This window comes from Mesoplodon densirostris, chromosome 3, assembly GCF_025265405.1.
Source record: "Mesoplodon densirostris isolate mMesDen1 chromosome 3, mMesDen1 primary haplotype, whole genome shotgun sequence".
Classification (NCBI taxonomy): Eukaryota; Metazoa; Chordata; class Mammalia; order Artiodactyla; family Ziphiidae; genus Mesoplodon; species Mesoplodon densirostris.
The window spans coordinates 152,539,877-152,557,995 of record NC_082663.1 but is presented as its reverse complement, the minus strand read 5'-3'; the positions used below and the strand labels follow the sequence as shown (position 1 = coordinate 152,557,995).

The 18,119-nt window shown below is 59.0% G+C and overlaps 2 protein-coding genes and 2 non-coding genes across 6 annotated transcripts; 2 read left to right on the top strand and 2 right to left on the bottom strand.

The window, feature by feature from the left end:
* Window positions 1-1,052: 1,052 nt before the first annotated feature.
* TRNAF-GAA (transfer RNA phenylalanine (anticodon GAA)) lies at window positions 1,053-1,125 on the bottom strand. Its single transcript has one exon. It is a non-coding gene; the product is annotated as a tRNA-Phe (tRNA).
* Window positions 1,126-1,257: 132 nt separating this feature from the next.
* TRNAN-GUU (transfer RNA asparagine (anticodon GUU)) lies at window positions 1,258-1,331 on the top strand. Its single transcript has one exon. It is a non-coding gene; the product is annotated as a tRNA-Asn (tRNA).
* A 69-nt stretch (window positions 1,332-1,400) lies between these two features.
* NDUFS7 (NADH:ubiquinone oxidoreductase core subunit S7) lies at window positions 1,401-8,406 on the top strand. Of its 2 annotated transcripts, none has more exons than XM_060094749.1 (8): window positions 1,401-1,610; window positions 3,308-3,341; window positions 4,246-4,314; window positions 4,835-4,952; window positions 6,500-6,679; window positions 6,755-6,818; window positions 7,616-7,704; window positions 8,236-8,406. In XM_060094749.1, the coding sequence occupies exons 1-8, from the start codon at window positions 1,595-1,597 to the stop codon at window positions 8,344-8,346; spliced, it is 681 nt and encodes a 226-aa protein (XP_059950732.1). In that variant the 5' UTR covers window positions 1,401-1,594; the 3' UTR covers window positions 8,347-8,406. The 2 variants fall into 2 exon arrangements, with proteins under 2 accessions (XP_059950732.1, XP_059950733.1); XM_060094750.1 differs by having other exon boundaries at window positions 1,431-1,610; window positions 6,772-6,818.
* Window positions 8,407-9,020: 614 nt separating this feature from the next.
* On the bottom strand, window positions 9,021-12,314 carry GAMT (guanidinoacetate N-methyltransferase). Of its 2 annotated transcripts, XM_060094747.1 has the most exons (6): window positions 12,071-12,314; window positions 10,902-11,047; window positions 10,628-10,691; window positions 10,273-10,340; window positions 9,974-10,084; window positions 9,021-9,417 (listed from the first exon to the last, which is right to left on the bottom strand). In XM_060094747.1, exons 1-6 carry the CDS (start codon window positions 12,249-12,251, stop codon window positions 9,277-9,279), a joined length of 711 nt encoding a protein of 236 aa, XP_059950730.1. In that variant the 5' UTR covers window positions 12,252-12,314; the 3' UTR covers window positions 9,021-9,276. The 2 variants fall into 2 exon arrangements, with proteins under 2 accessions (XP_059950730.1, XP_059950731.1); XM_060094748.1 differs by lacking the exon at window positions 9,974-10,084.
* Window positions 12,315-18,119: the final 5,805 nt, after the last annotated feature.

Below are 18,119 nucleotides of genomic sequence, written 5' to 3'. Positions count from 1 at the left end.
CTGTATTAGTTATCCATCCCCGCCTTAGCAGTGAACTGGCCCCTGGTGTCTGGAAGCAACATTCTCTCTTGACTGCTGTTCTGTCGTCTCAGGAGGTCGCAGTCAGATGTCTGAAGGCTCGAGTGAGGCTGGGGGCTCGGCTCCCAGGTGCCTGGCTCACAGGACAAGGAACGTTAGGAGAAGACAGGAGCCTGAATAATGCCTGGACATGAGTTGGCGATGTATACACATTGGGTCATGAATTGTTAACGTCAGTGTAAAATGTTAGCAGTAGGAGAGACTGGATGATGAGTTCAGCGAACTCTGTACTAGGTTTGCAACTTTTCTCTGAATCAAACTATTTGGAATTACAAGGTTTATTTTAATAAAAAAATTCCAGCTCCATAGCCTGGCCAGCTGTGGGAACTGAGGGCAAGGAGGTGTAGGATTCCCAACAGACCCGGCCTTCGGCCAAGCCCCGCTCTTTTCTCCTGTGTGTCACCACCGGGATGGTGACACCAACCGGCGCCCCGCCTCCCCTTCCCGGGACCGCGCATTCGGGCTCCAGTACACACCTGGGGTGGTCCTCCCTCGCCAGGAGCCAGCCCTGCTCCTCACCTGTGTCCCCCCGTTGGGCACGGGGGAACCTCAGTTTCCCCATATGTATTGTAAAATGGGCAGAAGAGGTACCCAGCAGGACTGTCACAGTTAAACGACATCCAAGCAGGTGTCTCTGCAAACTCCCTTTTGGCGCTTTTGGTATTCAGTAGTGTTCCTTTTGACAATTACATTCGTTCTAATCCTGCCACTTGAAAAATATTGTAAATGGGAGTGGGGAAGGGGTTCATTTGGGCTGGGATCATAGTTTTGGGGGTGGACCGGGGTGGGTGGGGATGAGGCCTTGTTCTAAGCCCTCCCGCCGCGTTGGCATGAGCCAGCAGCCCAGCTCCTCATCTGAAGAATGGAGAGTATTCTGGGGAGGAAAGGTCAAAATCGACACATTCTGGGTAAAAGTGCTGGGAAAAGCTGGATCAACTTGGAGCAAAACAGAACGCTGTTCGCGCAAAAATGTCTGCCGAAACCCGGGATCGAACCAGGGACCTTTAGATCTTCAGTCTAACGCTCTCCCAACTGAGCTATTTCGGCTGCGCAGCAGGGGGTTGCCCCCGCCCCCGACTCCGCACCACGCTGAGCCGCTCGCGTGCAGGCGCAGCTCGGGCCGCCCCTGCGGGCCGCGCATGCCTCGTAGGGTCGCGCCTGGAAGCAGGCCTCAGCACCGTCTCTGTGGCGCAATCGGTTAGCGCGTTCGGCTGTTAACCGAAAGGTTGGTGGTTCGAGCCCACCCAGGGACGACCTTGCGCTTTTCCTTCCCCGGGTAAGAAGAGAGGGGACGGCTCGCCTTCTTTTGCTACGACCCTGCCCGCGCACTTCCGTATCCTTCTATCCCGCGTGGTGCGTCCGGCGGCGCGCGGTGGGGGGGATTCCACAGAGGCGGAACGTCCCCGCCCGAGTTCCGTTTTCCGAGCACGAGCCGAGGCACTTTGGCCGACGGCCCCGGGGACCCGGAGCTCTGAAGAGGACGGACCATAGAGGTTGTCTGAAGGCCGAGGCCAAGATGGCGGCGCTGGCGGGTGAGCAAGTTGGGGCGGCGGGGTCGGGGCTTGGGTCGCTCCGGGCGCCTTTCCGCCCGGCCGCTTGGAAGCGGAGGCCGAGGGCGACGCAGGCTCCCAGCGTCGGGAGGGGGCCGGGGCGGGAGCCGGAGGGACCCAGGCTCGGCCCGGGATGCTGCCCTTGAAGTTTCCGGGAGGAGGCGGAGAGGGGGCAGCAGCCCCGACATCCGAGGAAACAGAGGCCCAGAGAGCGGCTGGAACCGCTGGTGGTCACGCGGCCTGGCCGGGCAGGGACGCGACCCCGGGGCACCCTGCCACCCCGGGAAGGGGCGGTCACCCCCAGAGAAGGCGTCCAGACCCTGGCTGCTCTGGGGACCTTCCCTCCGATTAGCGATTAAACGCATAGGATGAATTCACAGGGTTGCAAAGGAAAGCGGTTATACTGACAGTTGCCAGGATACTGTTTGGGAACCGGGGGTCAGTTCGCAGTCCGGGTGCTTCATTATTCATGCCTGGAAAGCCAAGGTTTAGTGGCGGATCTGCCTACTGCTGTGACTTTGAAGGAGTGAGAAGTGGACACGTTCCTTTACACACAGTTGGCTGCAGCCTCTATGTCGGGGTTAGGAAACCACTGTCATTTCTGTTGGTCAAAAGCCTCGGTCTCGCTAATACTGCTGTGGTTTTGGCTACACTCAGATTTTAAGGAAAGGCCAATTTTCAGTAAGACGTTGGTGACACTAAAGAGGGTATTTTTCTTTCCCGTGCAAGCTCACCAGTCTGCTGAATCCTCACCAGCCGCCCCTTGCTAAGAATGTCTGGTCCAGAGGCTGGAATACCCTCACCTTGGAGGTGAAGGGCATTTACTGTGCTGTGAGATTACCCAAAGCCCTACATTTTCAGTTGGGGGAGCTGAGGCTCAGAGAGGGGCAGCTTGCACAAGAGTCCGGGGCTGGGCTATTAACCTGGACTCCTTGCCCAGCCTCTGAAACCCCGGAACTCCCAGCCCAGGGCTTGGAGCCTCGCTGATGTCTATGGGTTTCTTGACTTGACTCATGCCTGTCAGGCTGAGCCAAGGCCGAGACAGACACTGGGGAACCCAGGGAAGCCCTAGCATCAGGGGGAGGCAGGCGCCACAGGAGGACATGTGGATAGAGATAGAACAGGGTGACAGGATCTAGAGGGCCTGGGGAGCTAGTGTAGACCCAGGCATTTCAGCTGAAAGCTGCCCCATGAGAGGGGTGCTCCAGGCAGAGGGGACAGCAAGTGCAAAGGCTCTGAGACAGGAGGGACACTGACATTCCTGAGGAAAGGGAAGGTGGCTCTGACGTGGAGTGTGGGGTTGGAAGCAGGGGAATGACACTGTCTGGTTCACATTCTGAAAGATCACTGTTGTGGTGTTTTTTTTTTTTTTTTTTTTTTTTTTTTTTGGCTACACCTTGTGGTTTGCGGGATCTTATCTCCCCAACCAGGGATCGAACCCAGGCCCTCTGCAGTGGAAGCGTGCAGTCCTAACCACTGGACCACCAGGGAGTTCCTCTGAAAGATTGCTCTTTATCAATTGTTTGTTAAATGGAATGTAGATAGATTGAGGGTGAGAGGGCGGGTGCACCACGTGGGGGGCCTGACGGGCAAACACCTGGAGGCTGGACCCTCTGGGCCGTTTGTGGCCTCTGGTGCTGCCACAACTCACTGCCCCCACCCTGTGGTTCTTTCTGCAGCTCCCGGCCTGCTCCGTGGGATCCTTGCTCTTCGGTGAGTGCCTGCCTGCCTGCCTGCCTTCCTGCCTACGTGTCTGCATCTCTGATCCTGACACCCCGCAGTGAGGCCCTGGCAGGGAGGGGCTCAGAGGGGGCTTTCAGGGGGCCTCAGGTCCGGGCGGGCCCTCCATCAGCACCAGGCCAGGGGCCGCCTGGCATCCAGCCCCACGTCTGCCTGCCCTAGTACCCTCAGAGCCCAGTCGCTATGTGGCGCACGAAAGGCATTCAGCATGTTTGCTCTGATGGCAGCCCCGTGTAGGCCTCCTTGGGACAGGAAGGCAGGTGGCTGCCAGGCCCTCGGATTTGGGCTGAGTTTTTTTTTTTTTTTTTTTTTGTGGTATGCGGGCCTCTCACTGTTGTGGCCTCTCCCGCTGTGGAGCACAGGCTCCGGACGCGCAAGCTCAGCGGCCATGGCACACGGGCCCAGCCGCTCCGTGGCATGTGGGATCCTCCCGGACTGGGGAACGAACCCGTGTCCCCTGCATCGGCAGGCGGACTCTCAGCCACTGCGCCACCAGGGAAGCCCCTGAGTTTGTTTTGATAAAGCCTTTTTCCTACGAATAAAATACACACTCACTGCAAAGCAAAGGGAAGATGGGGAAAATGAGGGAAGTATCAAATGAAAACCAGGCACTCTCTAGACCAGGGATCAGCAGATTTTTTTTTCCGTAAAGGGCCAAATGGTAAACGTTTTTGGCTCTGCCTCTGTAAAAACAGTCCCAGACACCAAGGAGGTGAATAGGTGTGGTTATGTGTCAATAAAACTTTATTTACGAAAACCGGCGGTGGGCTGGGTTAGACCCCCTGGTCAGTTTCCCCATCCTGGCCCCGGGGTAACCCTGTCACAGCGTGTTGGGGCGCCCTGGGCTCCTAGTCATGGGCGGTCTGTCTCCCCGCAGCTCCAGCGTGGGCACAGCTCTGCAGGTGCGCGGGGTCCACCCGACCTCGGCTGCTGACAGCCCGAGCAGGTGAGGTCGTCCTTCCCGGGAGCCCACACACCCTGAAGTCCCCCCATCCCCCCACCCCAGCACAGCAGCAGCCCGTGGCAACTCAGGGGCACTCCCACCACCCAGCGGGGTATGTGAGGGGGTCCCTGCCCTCAGAGTCCTGTCCAGCCTGGTCCTGTGCGCCCAGGCCAATGGCTGCACAACTCCAGACCAGGAGGGCCCTTGCTAAAGAGTATGTCAGCTGAGCCTGTTTTCCAGACGGGGAAACAGTTCCCGAGAGGACAGGGTCCTGCTGAGCCTCAGTGAGGCGGTAGAAGCCTGTCCACACCATCTTTCACTCTGATGTTGGGCAGGCATGTCCTGCCCCAGGCCAGGGCACAGGGCTGCTGCAGACCTGGCCTCACGGCTACTCCCAGTGCTGCTCTGGGGACCCACCGTGACCACGGCTTTGTCCTGCCCTCTGAGAGGCTGCTCTGGGCTAGGCCCGGCCGGGGATACCTGCCTGGCTGACGCCTCCCCTTGCTTTGTGTCCCATGCCCAGCACCCACCCCGCTGTGTCCCAGGCCGGAGCCGTGGTCCCCAAACCCGCCGCCCTTCCCAGCAGCCGGGGCGAGTATGTGGTGGCCAAGCTGGACGACCTCATTAACTGGGCCCGCCGGGTGAGCCCCTCCCCTTCTGCGTCTGTGGGGCCCCCTCTGGCTGCTCAGCCACACTCCCATGGCTATGGAGTGGGCCGGACTCCCCCAGGGCCCCTCCGTGTGGGGACCTGTGGCTTTGATTCTGTCTCAGGACCCCTGCCTGCCCCCAGCAGTTCCTGGCCTGACTTCCCTCGGTGCTCCCTGCCCCCCGCATCGGCCCCCAGAGAAGATGAGCCACCTCCCTCCTGTTCTTCTTCTTCCATCTTCTGTTCATTCCTCTCTTTTCTCTCTTAACATAAAACCCACGTTTTTAACTGGAAATACATGATGGAAATAATAGCTCCTTCCCAGCAAATATCCTAATCCCCCACCCCACCCCCACATAGGCCGTGGGACAGTCTGCGTGCTCACGTGCTTGTCCGTGTCTCCCCCCGGACATGTGTCCTTTGTCCCAGGACAGTGGTTCCTTTCAGTGCTCTTGGGGCGCCCGGCTGGGTAACAGTCCCCCATTGACGGGCGGGCTGGTGCTGTCTTGGTGTCTGTGTGCGACCAGCGAGTCCACAGCGAGTGTCCCTCCAGGCCCACAGCTCCAGGGCGGCGATGGTCGCTGTGGCCGTGCACTGTGGAGTCATGGCCCTGCTGTGTTGGGCAGCCCTTGCCTGCTGTGTGACCCAAGCCCTGTCACCTGAATTGGGACATCCACAGGGCAGCAGGGACCTTGGCCAGATCCCAGACTGGACACAGACAAGCAGAGAAAGCTCTGGTGGAGAACAGCTTTGGGGTGGGGGTGGGGGCAGGGGCGATATCGGGCACCAAAGGATGGAGGGAAGTCAGAGGGCATCCAGGAGGGCTTCCTGGAGGAATTGGCACTTTGAGTCCAGGCAGTGTTGGGAACAAGACCCTCCAGGGTGCTGAGCCCCAGGGTCTAGATCTGTGCTGTGTGTGGCCACTGGGCACTCAGAGCAGCAAGTGCCCATGTTGGAGGCTGGGATTTAGGATATGCTGGGTTATATGGACTATATTATTAAAGCTAATCACACTTGGTTTTATTTATTTATTTATTTATTTATTTATTTTTTGCGGTACGCGGGCCTCTCACTGCTGCTCTGGCCTCCCCTTGCGGAGCACAGGCTCTGGACGCACAGGCTTAGCGGCCATGGCTCACGGGCCTAGCCACTCCGCAGCCTGTGGGATCTTCCCAGACCGGACCGGGGCACGAACCCGTGTTCCCTGCATCGGCAGGCGGACTCTCAACCACCGCGCCACCAGGGAAGCCCACACTTAGTTTTATTTTTGTCTGTTTTTCTTTTTGGTAATGTGGCTGCTGGAAGTATAGACCCACGGGCCTAACTCAATTGGCCCTCCTGTCACACAGTCCTGGGCTGGGGCATCAGGCTCAGGCCGATGACCAGTGTCCAGGGCGGCCTTCGGGGTCTGGAGGTCACATGGTTTGCTGTGGGCAGGGCCCAGAAAAGGCTAGAAACAGATTTTTCTATGTGAAATCGTCCAATTTCTTTAAACACGGTGGGCCACTTGTCCACTCACGGGCCGACTGCCCCGCCCTGCAGAGCTCCCTGTGGCCCATGACCTTTGGCCTGGCCTGCTGCGCCGTGGAGATGATGCATATGGCAGCGCCCCGCTACGACATGGACCGCTTCGGTGTGGTCTTCCGCGCCAGCCCCCGCCAGTCCGACGTGATGATCGTGGCTGGGACACTCACCAACAAGATGGCCCCCGCGCTCCGCAAGGTGGGCCCCACCGTCAACCCCACCCTCCCCTCCCCCTCCTCCCAGCCCCGCCCCCCAGGCTCGAGCTGCACGCAGACCCCCGTCTCTTCCAGGTCTATGACCAGATGCCAGAACCTCGCTACGTCGTGTCTATGGGGAGGTGAGTGCCCAGCGGGGCGGGGACTCCAGCAACAGACAGTGACATGCTGGCTTGTCTCTTCCAGTCTCGCTTCTGTGCTGCTTTCTGATCGGGGTTGTCCAGAACGTCCCCTTCTGTCCTGTTATAGTCACTCCCCCACCCCAACAGCCTGTCCAGTTTCGTTCTGTTTCTCTGTGTTATGACCACAGGAAGGACGTCCTGCTCGGGGGGGCGTTGCAGCCTCCTCACCGTCTAGCCAGCACCTCATTTCTCCATATCATTAAAAGCCATTTAGTCACCTGACTTTTTTGGTTGAGGTAGAATTCACATACTACAAAGTTCACCCTTTCAAAACGTACAATTTTGTGGATTTTAATGCATTCTTAGTGTTGTGTAATCATCACCTCTATCTAATTCCAGAGCATTCCATCACCCCAATAGAAGCCCTGTCCCCATCAGCAGTCACTCCCCACCCCCTCCCCCAGCCCCTGACAACCAGGAACCCACTCTCTGTCTGTGGACTGGCCTGTTCTGGACGTTTCCCATCAATGGAATCACACTCTGTGTCCTTTCACGTCTGGCTTCTCTCACTGAGCGTCTGTTCACAGTCCCACCGTTTGTTTCTGTCCTGCCCGGTCCCACAGAAGGTCTCAGGTGGCCGCTGTCTTTCTTGTGACTTGTGTCCCAGTTTTGCCCTTTCCTGACCGCCTGGCACCTGCTTGAGGTTGGAAGGGGGTGCGGGTTGGGGGGCTGCGAGGAGGGACGGAGGCCAGGGTCGCTGGAGAGGCTCTCACGACTGGCGCTCCCCTCCCCACCAGCTGCGCCAACGGAGGCGGCTACTACCACTACTCCTATTCTGTGGTGCGGGGCTGCGACCGTATTGTGCCCGTGGACATCTACGTCCCAGGTGAGCCCCCAGGTGGTGCCCACGCGGCCCTCACCAGATTCACAGAATCCCCACAGCCCTGAGACAGCTCGCCCCCTTTTAAGAATAAGCAGATTTGGGTCCAAGAATAAGAGTGACACTGCAGCCTTTCTCCCCCACTGTCTCTGGAGGGTCTCCTAGTCTGAAGAGTCTGCCCCCATTCCTTTCCAAGGGTCCTCACCAGACGCTGGCGTGGCCTGGGGGTTGGCAGGCAGCCCACATTGTCCTCCCGGGTCCTGAGGCGGGAGGGCCAGGGCAGCTCGGCCTGGGAGGGGTAGCCCAGGCCTCCCTCATCCTGGCTGGGAGGTCAGCCCTGGGGTCAGCAGCTGCCCACCATGCCCCCCTCTGGCTCCTTTCCCGTGATGGGCCAAGCCCCCCAGCTCTCATGGTGCAGACCTAACGGGCTGCTGGGGCAGAGGCCTGTCCTGCGCCTCCACCCTGGGAAGTGGCCTGGTTGCCTCCACCCGGAGGGGAGGGGGAAGGGCAGGAAGACTGAGGAGTCACCGCCCCCAGGCTGCCCGCCCACGGCCGAGGCCCTGCTCTATGGCATCCTGCAGCTGCAGAAGAAGATCAAGCGTGAGAAGAGGCTCCAGATCTGGTACCGCAGGTAGTGCCGCCGCCTAGCCGCCCGGCGGCGTCTGCGCCGTTACCCCAGAGGTGGTCAATAAACCCGATAAACCTGCCTGACTGCCCCTGCTCCATGTGGTGTGGGGGCCGGGGTGGGGGCCTGGGAGGTGGGCGGAGCGAGTGCTGCTTGGCGGGGTCAGGCCTGTCTCTTGTGCATGGAGATGCCGAGGCCCCTGGAGTGGACAGCCAGGCCCAGCGTGGCCCAGTGGGAGGCCCCACCCATGAAGGAGGGGAGTGGACGCATCCAAGAGCGGGTCAGGGTGAAGCAGACGACACCACGGCGACCAGCTGGGCACCAGGGCCCAGGGCGGACGGAGCCAGGGTGTCCCTGTGCTGGGGCTGGAGGGGCGTCGACTCAGAGCGAGGCATCGTGGTGCAGCCTGATGGGGTGGGACCAGAGGGTCTGGGCCTTGGGGCTGCCACCTGCTATGAGGTCCTGACCTAGTTCCACCTCCTCTGGGGACCCCAGCTGCCCACCAGAGGGAGAGCGGGAGGGGCCATGGGTGACAAATTGGCAGTGTCTTCAGTGGGCATGGCTGGGGGGTCAGAGGCAGGATCAGAAACTTTGGTATAGCCACTGTCTCGGTGGTCAATTTAACAGGTTTCTTTCCTTTCACTTTTTTTTGGAGGGGCAGGAAGAGTAAAGCAAGCACACGTTTGTGTCCTCAGGCTGATTGGCTAAACCCAGTGTTAGTGTTTATTTCATTCTCAGGACCATGGTAGGAAAGTAGTGGTCGTCCCCTTGCAGAGAAGGTTAGGGAAGCTTGCTGATGTCATGTGGCTGGTGTGGGTCTGGACCAGGGCCGAGGGGCCAGAGCCTGCACTCCCGGCCACGAAGGCGCTCAGTAGGGGTCTGGGGGCTAGGGGTTCCTGAAGCCCAGAGCCCCCAGTGTGGCATGGGCAGCTGAGCCGGTGGGCCCAGTGGGCTCAGTGCTTAGTGACCAGAGGCGTGATCATCTGCGGGAAGGCGTAATAGCGGCAGTCGGCTGGTGGGACCAGCTCCATGACCCGTGTGTGGATGTTCTCTGGCCGGAAGCCCACTTCCAACAGGGCTGGCACCTGTGTCTCCTGGCCAGAGGGAGGTGCGGAGTCACCTCCAGGGCCCTGGGGCCTCAGGAGACACCCTGCCAGCCACCCCTACAAGTGCCAAGGCCCTTGGGGCTGGGCGGGGCTGCTAAGAAAATGCTGAAGCCCAGGTCTGGGTGGGAATCTCCAGGTGTCCATACACAGCTTCCTGGCTGTCATGGGGTATCACCAGGCTGCTCACCCGCACGTCCTCGCAGGCAGAGGGAACCGAGTGGGCAAAGGCCCAAGACAAGGGGTGGCTAGACCCATAAAGATGCACCCTGGGTGGACGAGGGCAGAGTGAGGGGATGCTGCTGGGGACCTTGGGCTGAATCCCTGTATCCTGAGGGCACTGGGGAGCCATCTAAGGTCCTTGAGCTAGGGAGAAACCTCTCCTAATTTACAAGTGGAGGCTCAGAGTCCACCCAAGAGATGAGCCCCCAGGGCCAGAGGCAAGGGACCCTCCCCAGGTCTCAGGTGACCCCAGCTGCCTCCCCACCCAAAGTCGCTGCCGGGGGTGGGGCGTGGGGTGGGGCAGGGAGCGCCCAGGCTGCGGCACCTCGAACATGGTGGTGAGGTCCGAGTACTTGGACTTCATCAGCTCCCCCCAGGAGGTGAGGTTGCAGTAGGTCAGGATGCCCCCCGGCTTCAGCAGGCGGAAGGCGTGGTCCTGGCCGGGGTCGGGGGGACAGCGGTCGGGAGGGGGTGGGGATGGGCAGAGGCGTTCCCAGCGGGCCTCCCACCAGGTCAGGGGGACGGCAGAAGGAGAGGTGCCTCCTGTGTGGATGGCAGGCGCGCCCACTGGGCTGACCCCCACCTTAGGGCTGGCAGACCCCGTCCCACCGCAAGAGATCCTACCCGAATGAAGTTGAACTGGTGCGTGTGCCAGGTCTCCTCAGACAGCGGGTACGTGTCGTACAGGATCCCTGCTCGGGAGGACAGAAGCCACGTGGTCAGGATGCTAGCTGCAAGTTGAGGCGGCCGGGAACCCAGAGTTCGCTATGCTGCAGCTGCCCCTACGAATTGTGTCCCATCCGGTCGTTCTTGAGGTGTCCACGCACCTGAGTGCCAGGCTCCTGTATGTGTGTCCATGCCTGCCCCCCGGGCTCGGCCACCCCAGTGACACATCAAGGCATGTGTGCTTCAGAAGCGGGCAAAGGAGGGGCTGGCAATCCAGGCAGAGGCCCCCCGCCCAGTGCCCAGAGCCCCTCACCATCGAAGTGACTGTCTGGCAGGGTGGGCGCCACCTCCTCCCACAGGCCTTTCAAGGGAACCACCTTGGCACAGGGGAGAAAGAAAGAGAAGGCTGGGGGTCAAAGGGGGCCCAGGACTTCTCCACCTGTTGCAAGGGAGGGGGCAGAGGAACTCCCAAGAGAGAAGACCACCTCCCCCATGTCTGCGGCCACCCCAGGTCCCCAACCCACTCCGAGGGCAGGGCCTTCCCCCTAAGGAGCATGAGGAGCGGAACCTCGGGCAGAGGTGGGCACCTTGTGCGGCTGCCGCGGGGCCCAGTCTTGGAGCCGCTGGAAGACGCCCTCATTGCACTCGATGATCCAGTGCTCGTCGATGGGGGCCTCCTGCACCTTCGTAGCTGCGATGGCCATGCCAAAGCCCACCTCCAACACCCGGCCCCCTGGGCAGACAGACAGCCCACGTCTTACACACTGGGTGGGGCTGGGGAGGCTGCTTGGAGGAGGGGGTGCGGGGTCAGGGCCTTGGCAGAGAGAAACGACTGCCACTAGGAGCGACCGGTTGGCAGAGTAAAGGTGGGGGGTGGGACAGAACACAGCAGCCCTGAGAGGGAACAGCGTGGGCCCGGGGCCAGTAGCCAGAGAGGGTGGCCTTCCGGGGAGGCCATGGACAGCGGCTTCTGGGCTGGAATACGGGGCAGGGCAGACCCTGCACTTTGAGCCCTGGCCCATGTTGTTTGCACTGAGGGCGCCTATCTCCTGATTTGGGTAGCGTCCCCTGCCCCCCCAACAAACAAGTCTACAAAGTAAGGGCAAGGAAGGACCAGGAGTCAAGACCCAGGCCTGGAACAGTGAGGGGCGGGGGTCGAGCCCCTTTGGGTCAAAGAGGAGGGGAGAAACGCCCTAACCGTGCAGGGACACTGGCTGTGCCCATTTGCCAGGTGGGAACACAGAGGCCCAGAGGTGGGCGCCCGGCCTCTGGGGGTCGTGGGGGGAGCCCTCGGCACCCCGCGGGCTCTGACACCAGGTGCAGGGCCACCCCCGACAGCTGTCTCCAGGCCTCAGCTTTACCAGAGCTATTCTTAGCCAGGGCAGGGCCTCCCGCGACTCCTGGGCAGGAACATTACCCACGTGGGCCTGGGCAGCACCTCGCCAGGCCGCCCCTCCCCTGTCTTCGACCTCGGGCGGGGTCCGGGCGGCTGAGTTCCGCGTCTGAGAACCCATCCCCCGACCCAGCCCGACCCCTTCCCGCGGTCGGGGCCTCGGTGTCTCCCGAAGAGAGGGCTCCCGGTACTCAGGGCGCCCGCAGCGCCCCAGGACTACCCCGCTGCCCTCGCGAGCGGCCCCGTTTTCCAGGCGAGGAAAGAGAGGAGCGCAGAGGTTCCGCCACGTCGCTGGAGAGCGGGCGGGCGCCGGGTCCCAACGGCCCCAGCCTCGGTCGACACCGCGTGCTCGGCGGGGGCTACCTCTGGAGGCGGCGGCGGCCGCCAGCGCGTGCATGTAGGGGGTCTCCCAGCGCTCCATCACCGGCTTGCCCAGGATCTGCAGGTGCGTGTCCGACGCGTCGTAAGCCGCGGGCGCCGCCTGCCACGCGGGGCTGCAGTTCTCTCCGGGTGCGAAGATAGGGGTCGCAGCGGAGGCGCTCATGCTGCGGCTGGACGGCGCGCCCCGGGAGCTGGGGAGGGAACGGCCGCGTCCTTGCAGGGCCTTCTGGGCAGGGGGCGGACGGGAGGCGGGGCGGGGGCGGGGCGCGAGCGCACTGCCCGGCGGCCCGCGCGGCCCCTAGCGGCCGCGGCGGGGAAGGCGGCCCCCAACTGTCTCCCGGACCCCCACGACGCCCCCGCCTCCCGGGCAGCCAGCGCCTGGCGGGCGGACTCGGCACCAGAGCAGCGAGCCCTCGGAGTCCTCACCCAGTCGCTTTCCTGCCTCGGTTTCCTCGTCTGTCACCACCGCGTCAATAGCCCCCTCCTTGCCGGGGTGTGAGGGTCTAAGGATTTTCCAGACACGGTTGGAAGTGCCTTAAGTATATAAAATCACTTAGGGAATTCCCTGGCGGTCCAGTGGTTAGGACGCTGCGCTTTCACCGCCCAGGGCGCGGGTCCGGCATCTAAGATGCCACAAGCTGCATGGCGCGGCCAAAATAAATAGAATAAATAAATACTATCACTTAATCTTCAGAAGCGCTGCAGTGGTTTCTTCTATCGTCCTCATTTTACAGGTGGGGAAACTGAGGCTCCAGAGGCAAAGCGGGTAATCTCATGGCCGGGAGGGCGGGGTGTGGGAACCCCTGATAAACCCCACTCCGACTCCTGTGTGGGGCTGCCTCTCTCCTTTCCTGAGCTCACCTCACCCCCCAGGTCACCTCAGACCCCAGGGGCCTGATGAGGGGCTCAGCGCACAGGGGCCTCCAGTGCTGGGACTGAAATACCCACCCCAGTGGTCCCCGGGCCCTCCAGCCCAGGACGGCAGGCGGGGCAGCCCTGCAGCGCCCACCCCTAAAAGCTTGCCCCACAGCAGCCCTGGGGGTCACTGTGTCCTCTGCTGGCCACGCTGAGACCAGCCCCCAAGGCGAGCTGGGGTTTCCTCCAGGTTCTGAAACATGACTTCCCCTTCCCATCTATCTGCACACAGTGGGCCACCGGCTGTGAGACTGGAACACCCCATCTGGGCCAAGTGTTTTTCACATCCCAGTGAACACGTGGGGAAACTGAGGCCCCGAGAGGCTGAGGTCACAGAGTTTGAACCCAGGCAGCCCTGCCCTTCTGTTTCCACCTCTGGATGGCTGCTCACAGCCTTAACGTGGCTCCAGAGTCCTCCCCGTGGCCCTTCCCACACCCTGCAGAGCTCCTGTGTCCCTCCTGCCCCTGGGCCTTTGCACATGCTCTCCCCTCTGCCTGGACAGCTTCTCCTCGCTCCTGGCCTGGTCTCCTTCTTTTTCTGGTTCATGCCCAAGCCCACACCTCCTCTGGGAGGCCCCCCGGGTCCCCCCAGGCTGGGTATGGCCCATTTGAAGCTGTTTCATCTCTCAGTACCTCTCTTTGGTATTTCACTCACCGAAGGTATTTCTTCATGGTTATATTGTCTGTCCGACCCGCCTGGCACACAAAATGCTTGATGACTCCTGAGGGCACATTGGGTCTAATGTGGTCTGGATGGGACAGCACGGATTCCATGAGACCCTCAGGTGGAGGCAGGATGAGTAGATGTCACCAGGCACCAGGGCTGGGCTCACGCTGAATTCGTGAGCCCATGTAAATTCGTGTTGTCAAGTTTCCTTACAGCTGTCCTGGTTACTGTGGCGGGGGCTTTGCAGGCATCCTTATGCCAGCATCCTTGGGCCACCCACGTAAACAGGTGGCACTCACTACTGTCACCCAACTCAAGCAATGCCCTGGAATGCCCGGCCCGAGACAGAAGGCAGGCTGTATTCATTAGCTACTGCTATGTAACAAATTGCCCCAAATGCAGCCACTTAAAGCAACACATGTTTATCATTTTTTGGTGGGTCAGGAATCCAGGTGCAGCTTAGCCTAGCCAGGTCCTGTGTTTCACAACCTCTGGCAAGGCGGCTGTCAAGGTGTCGCCCAGAGCTGGGGAAGGCATCCGCTTCCAGGCTTGTTCACTGGCTGTTGACTCCATTCAGTCCCTGGCCATGCGGGCCTCCCTGAAGTGACAACTTGCTTCTAGCAAGACGGAAGTCAGAACCATTTGTCATCTGATCACAGAAGGACATCCCCTCACCCTGGCCGTATCCTACAGGTTAGAAGCCAGGTACACAAGGGTAGGGAATCCCAGGAGGCTATGAATATCAAGAAGTAGGGGTCAGTCTCAGAGGCTACTGCCCATACAGACACTAAGAGGAAGCTGAGGCGGTGGTCAACTGGGATCCTTTCCTGAAGCTTTGGTGCCCAGGAGATAAGGAACCGCCCGTGTCTGGCCAAGCTGCCACCTCCCAGTGGTTGCCTACATGCAGCCTGGACTCTATCCCCAAGAGTTGCTGAGGGCATGGCGCAATCTGGATGGCGACTCAGCCAAGGGGTCTCTGTTCCAGCCTTGGCTGGGGTCCTCTTCTCTCAATGGAGTGACCACTCTTGCCCAGCTGATGTCTTCAAATGAGTTACCGACATGTGGTTATTCATTGTGTCCATTTTTCTCAAGAGAGTCTAGCGCGCGTGTGCTGCTGTTATCTGCAGTTTGCAGACCCGGACTCAGAGAGGGAAGGCGGCTTTCTCAAGGACACACAGCAAATCAGTGGCAGAGGGGATGGGAACAGGGGTGTGCCTGACTCCAGACCACAGTCTTAAAAGATGTTTTAAAAGAAGGAAAATATTTATTTTCTGATTAGAAAAGGGACACAGTTGATCAAAACATTCTAACATTATAGAGTTGGCAAACTCTGGCCTGCAGGTCACATTCCCCTTCTGTGGTTTTGATACAGCCTGTGAGCTAAGAATGTTTTTTACATTTTTATTTATTTATTTATTTATTGGCCAAGCTGCGAGGCTTGTGGGATCTTAGTTCCCTGACCAGGGATTGAACCCATGTCTCCTGCAGGGGAAGCAGGAAGTCTTAACCACTGGGCCACCAGGGAAGTCCTGCTTTTTACATTTTTAAATGGTTGAAAAAAATCAAAAGACTATTTCGAGACATGTGAAAATTATACAACAGTCATACTGGCATGTCTGTAAATAAAGTTTATAGTCAGGACCACTTGTTTACATATGGACTCTGGCACTTTCCAATTACAACAGCACAGACTCATTGCCACAGAGACCTGAAGGCTGGCAAAGCCAAACATATTTACTGTGTGGCCCTGAGCAGAAAGCTTGCCAGCCCCCCTTACAGAGCAGCCCACAGCTCTTTCCTGGGAAGTGAAACTCACCCATTTATTCAGCACATACTGAATTCCTCACCTCAGGGGGCCCAGCCCTGAGTCCTCTGGAGCTCATAGCCTACTGGGGGGATGGACAAGAATAAGTAATAAGTACATGACATGATTACAAGTCACATGGCAGCTATGACAGAACAAGGTCCCCATGATGCCTACCCTCTGCCCAGGTCTCTCCTCTACCAGGCAATGTCCATGTGGCTGTATGTTTTCTGCATATACAGTGTTACATGTAGTTATGTTTTAAAGTAAAAGGGACCAAATGGGCATTTATTTGTACATCCATGTTCTTAGCAGTATTATGCACAATAGCCAAAGGGTAGAAACAACCAAAGTGTCTATCAACGGATGATGAATAAACGCTATGTGGTCCCTCCACGCACGGGAGCATCACTCAGCCATGAAAAGTGGTGAAGCACTGACACTCGCTACAACGTGGATGGACCTTGAAAACACGATGCTCAGTGAAATAAGCTAGATGAAAAAGGACAAATACTGTCTGATTCCGCTCACAGGGGCTCCCTGGAGGAGTCACATCCACAGAGGCAGGAAGTAGATGGTGGGGGCCAGGGGCTGAGGGAGGGGCTGGGGAGTCAAACATCGCAAGTTTCAGTTTGGGGAGATGAGAAAGTTCTGGAGATGATGGTGGGGATGGTTGCACAGCAATGTGAATGTGCTTAATGCCACCAAGCTGTGCATTTTAAAAGGGTACAACGATAACTTGTATGTTACGTGTATTTTACCACAATGAAAAAAAGAGTCAAAACTATATTCTGTGTATTGAGTATGCCTGAACCCACGTTAGGAGTAAATTCAGGAAAGTGTGCACATACCCGTTTTTGTCCCACCGTTTGCCCTGGGGTGGGAGGAAGGAAGTGAACGGGGAGGAGGGAAAAGCAAACCGCCAAGTTCATTTTTTAAAAAAGATCTGAAGCAAATGTGACAAAAACGCTAACATGCGTTCGTTTCAGTGGCAGGCACATAGCTGCTTGTTGTTTTATCCCTGGTAGGTGTCTGTATTTTTTAAAGTATTTTCTTTTTTTTTTTTTTTTTGCGGTACGCGGGCCTCTCACTGTTGTGGCCTCTTCCGTTGCAGAGCACAGGATCCGGACGTGCAGGCTCAGCGGCCATGGCTCACGGGCCTAGCCGCTCCGCAGCATGTGGGATCTTCCCGGACCAGGGCACGAACCCACGTACCCTGCATCGGCAGGTGGACTCTCAACCACTGCACCACCAGGGAAGCCCTAAAAGTATTTTCTTTTTAACAGTTTGTGTCTGCCTTCCTTCATTTGACCACATCCTGTGCATGTTATTCACGCCCTTCGTGGTTATTTATCCTGTCACCAGTGGATGGACATGGGGGTTGCTTCCAATTTTCTGCTCTTCTAATAGTGCACTGTGAGCAGCCTAGGGCGTGTCTGTCTGAGCACTTGGGCCGTGCTCCCCCGCCCCTCCCCCAGTGGGGAGCCAGCCTCCCCCGCCCCCCTCAAGTGTTACTGGTTTCTTCTGACCAGAAAAACTTCACAGAGCCCCCAGGGGGAAGACAGAACACCTGCCCAATGCCACCTGAGGCCACTCCTTTCCCCTCTGCTGAGTCTCTGCTTCTCACCTGCGAATGGGGACTAATGAGTTACTCTCCTCTGGTGGGACTGATGATGCCAATGTGCTTTGCAAACTGTAAAGTGGCCAAAGTGAGGTGTATTTTAAATGTTTTATGTCATACTGTTTGCCTGTGACCTGGTTCCTTGATTCCTCACATTTGTTTCATTTTATGGTGAATCAGTTATATTGTCAGGCTACCAAGAGGCTGAGAAAGTGAGTGGAAAGTCACCACGCAGCACAAAGCGCCATCTGACAACACCATTCAGGTCAGCTTTTATTATGGTCCGTGTAGACCTGGGTTTCTCCACCTTCCGTGTTGACGTGTTGGGCAGATTATTCTTTGCTGGAGGGACTGTCCTGCCCATTGTAGGATATTTAGCAGCATCCCCAGCCTCCACCCACTAGATGCCAGTAGCACCCACCTCCAGTGGTAACAACCAAAACCGTATCTCCAGACATGGCTCATTGTCCCCCGAGGGGAGAAGGAGGCTGAATCACCGTGGGTGAAAACCACCGGTGTGGACAAATGCGGGCAGGACAATCCTTGGCACATGGCAGGGACTCAATGTGTTTTCATAATCATTGCATCTACAGCCAACTGTTGGATTTGATTCCAGTTCTTTCCTTGAGTAAGTGACCTTGGGCAGGTGAATGAGCCTCTCTGACCGTCGGTATCGTCTTCTGGGGGCAGCGGGAGCAGTCTAGGCTCAGGAGCCGAACGTGGCGCCGAAGCCTCCCGCGGCCCGGCGGGATGAGGGCGGGGCCTCTTCCCACGGCTGACCCCACGCGCGCCCCCGCCCCGCACTCGAGACTGAACAAGGAAGCCGCAGCCGCGCCTGCGCCCCGCGGTGCCTAGCCCCGAGCGCCCGGCCGCGCACGCGCCCCGTGCCGCCGCGCACGCACGCACGCCCGCAGCACGCGCACGCACAGGGCTCGATCCGCGCGCTCCCCTCCTCGGGGCGGGGCCGGCGCCGGCGCGCGGGACTCCACTTCCCAACGTGCCCCGCGGCGACGCTTGCAGTCGC

Bases quoted from the DNA above. Each gene is read 5' to 3' on its own strand.
- NDUFS7 (XM_060094749.1), top strand. The intron at 4,953-6,499 runs GTGAGCCCCTCC...CCCGCCCTGCAG, and splicing joins TCATTAACTGGGCCCGCCGG to AGCTCCCTGTGGCCCATGAC. The intron at 7,705-8,235 runs GTGAGCCCCCAG...CACCGCCCCCAG, and splicing joins CGTGGACATCTACGTCCCAG to GCTGCCCGCCCACGGCCGAG.
- GAMT (XM_060094747.1), bottom strand. From the start codon at position 12,251: ATGAGCGCCTCCGCTGCGACCCCTATCTTCGCACCCGGAGAGAACTGC. The intron at 11,048-12,070 runs GTAGCCCCCGCC...CTGTCTGCCCAG, and splicing joins GGCCGCCGCCGCCTCCAGAG to GGGGCCGGGTGTTGGAGGTG. The intron at 10,341-10,627 runs GTGAGGGGCTCT...CCTCCCGAGCAG, and splicing joins GCCAGACAGTCACTTCGATG to GGATCCTGTACGACACGTAC.